The sequence below is a fragment of the Sinocyclocheilus rhinocerous genome, unplaced genomic scaffold (assembly GCF_001515625.1).
Source record: "Sinocyclocheilus rhinocerous isolate Xijiao unplaced genomic scaffold, SAMN03320098_v1.1 scaffold1292, whole genome shotgun sequence".
In the NCBI taxonomy this organism is placed as follows: Eukaryota; Metazoa; Chordata; class Actinopteri; order Cypriniformes; family Cyprinidae; genus Sinocyclocheilus; species Sinocyclocheilus rhinocerous.
Window position 1 is genome coordinate 1,011,046 of NW_015656599.1, and position 842 is coordinate 1,011,887.

The following is an 842-nucleotide window of genomic DNA, read 5'->3' on the forward strand; positions in this document are numbered from 1 at the left end:
AAATTGCTCAAATTACTTGCTTTACTCAAAATGGGGAACTACCATTACCAATAACAATGGTCTATAACATGGTCTATATTGGCCAATTAATCAGCCTGACCAACATATCTATCACTTGTCTGTATATAAAGTATATCAAACTCATTTAAAATGAACTTTAAATGATGTTATTAATAATTTGTTGCATGCATTTCTAGAAAATAACATTATAACGCTGAAATAGTCTCCTGACTGCAATACACTGTATGAAATTATGAATTATAACACATTTATGAGGAGCGCTGTGTGGTGGTGTGATTTTTGATTGGTTTGTTCCTTACGGTAATAGGTTTTATTTATATATTTATTTTCCCACTGTGTGCCTGCCACATGACACTGACCACATCACACCCACACAGAGTGACCTGATTATGAGTAATGCAGCTTAATAAAGGACAGAGATAAAAAAGAAACACAAAGTACATATGGAGCTCTCCACACATGCTCTCTGTAATTCTGCAACACGTGCCATATGTACTCAATACACTGGCTAGACATGGATACGTGAATGCTATTGAAATTACAGGAACTGGTTTTTCACCCAGACAGGTATGTGTCTGTTCTGGTCATATTTGACCATCTCTTTTTTCTCTTTTTTTTTATTCAGGAGGACCCTCTCCCTCCATCTCTAGTGGATTTAGTGATGAACAGTCCAATCTCATCTGTAGATGATCTGAAGAGACTTCTGGATGTAGAATCCGTAGGTAAAGCTGATCCCAAATACACTGTATACAAAATAGAGCATACAAAACATAACAATTCATATATATATATATATATATATATATATGTGTGTGTGTGTG

The 842-nt window shown here is 34.9% G+C and overlaps 1 protein-coding gene across 1 annotated transcript in view; it reads left to right on the forward strand.

The window, feature by feature from the left end:
• Positions 1–532: 532 nt before the first annotated feature.
• pdgfba (platelet-derived growth factor beta polypeptide a) overlaps positions 533–842 on the forward strand; it is a 7,615-nt gene continuing 7,305 nt past the window's right edge. Inside the window, exon 1 of the mRNA XM_016528053.1 lies at positions 533–743. Within this exon, the coding sequence (XP_016383539.1) occupies positions 548–743 (196 nt within the window). The 5' untranslated portion in view covers positions 533–547. The remainder of the gene's footprint in view (positions 744–842) is intronic.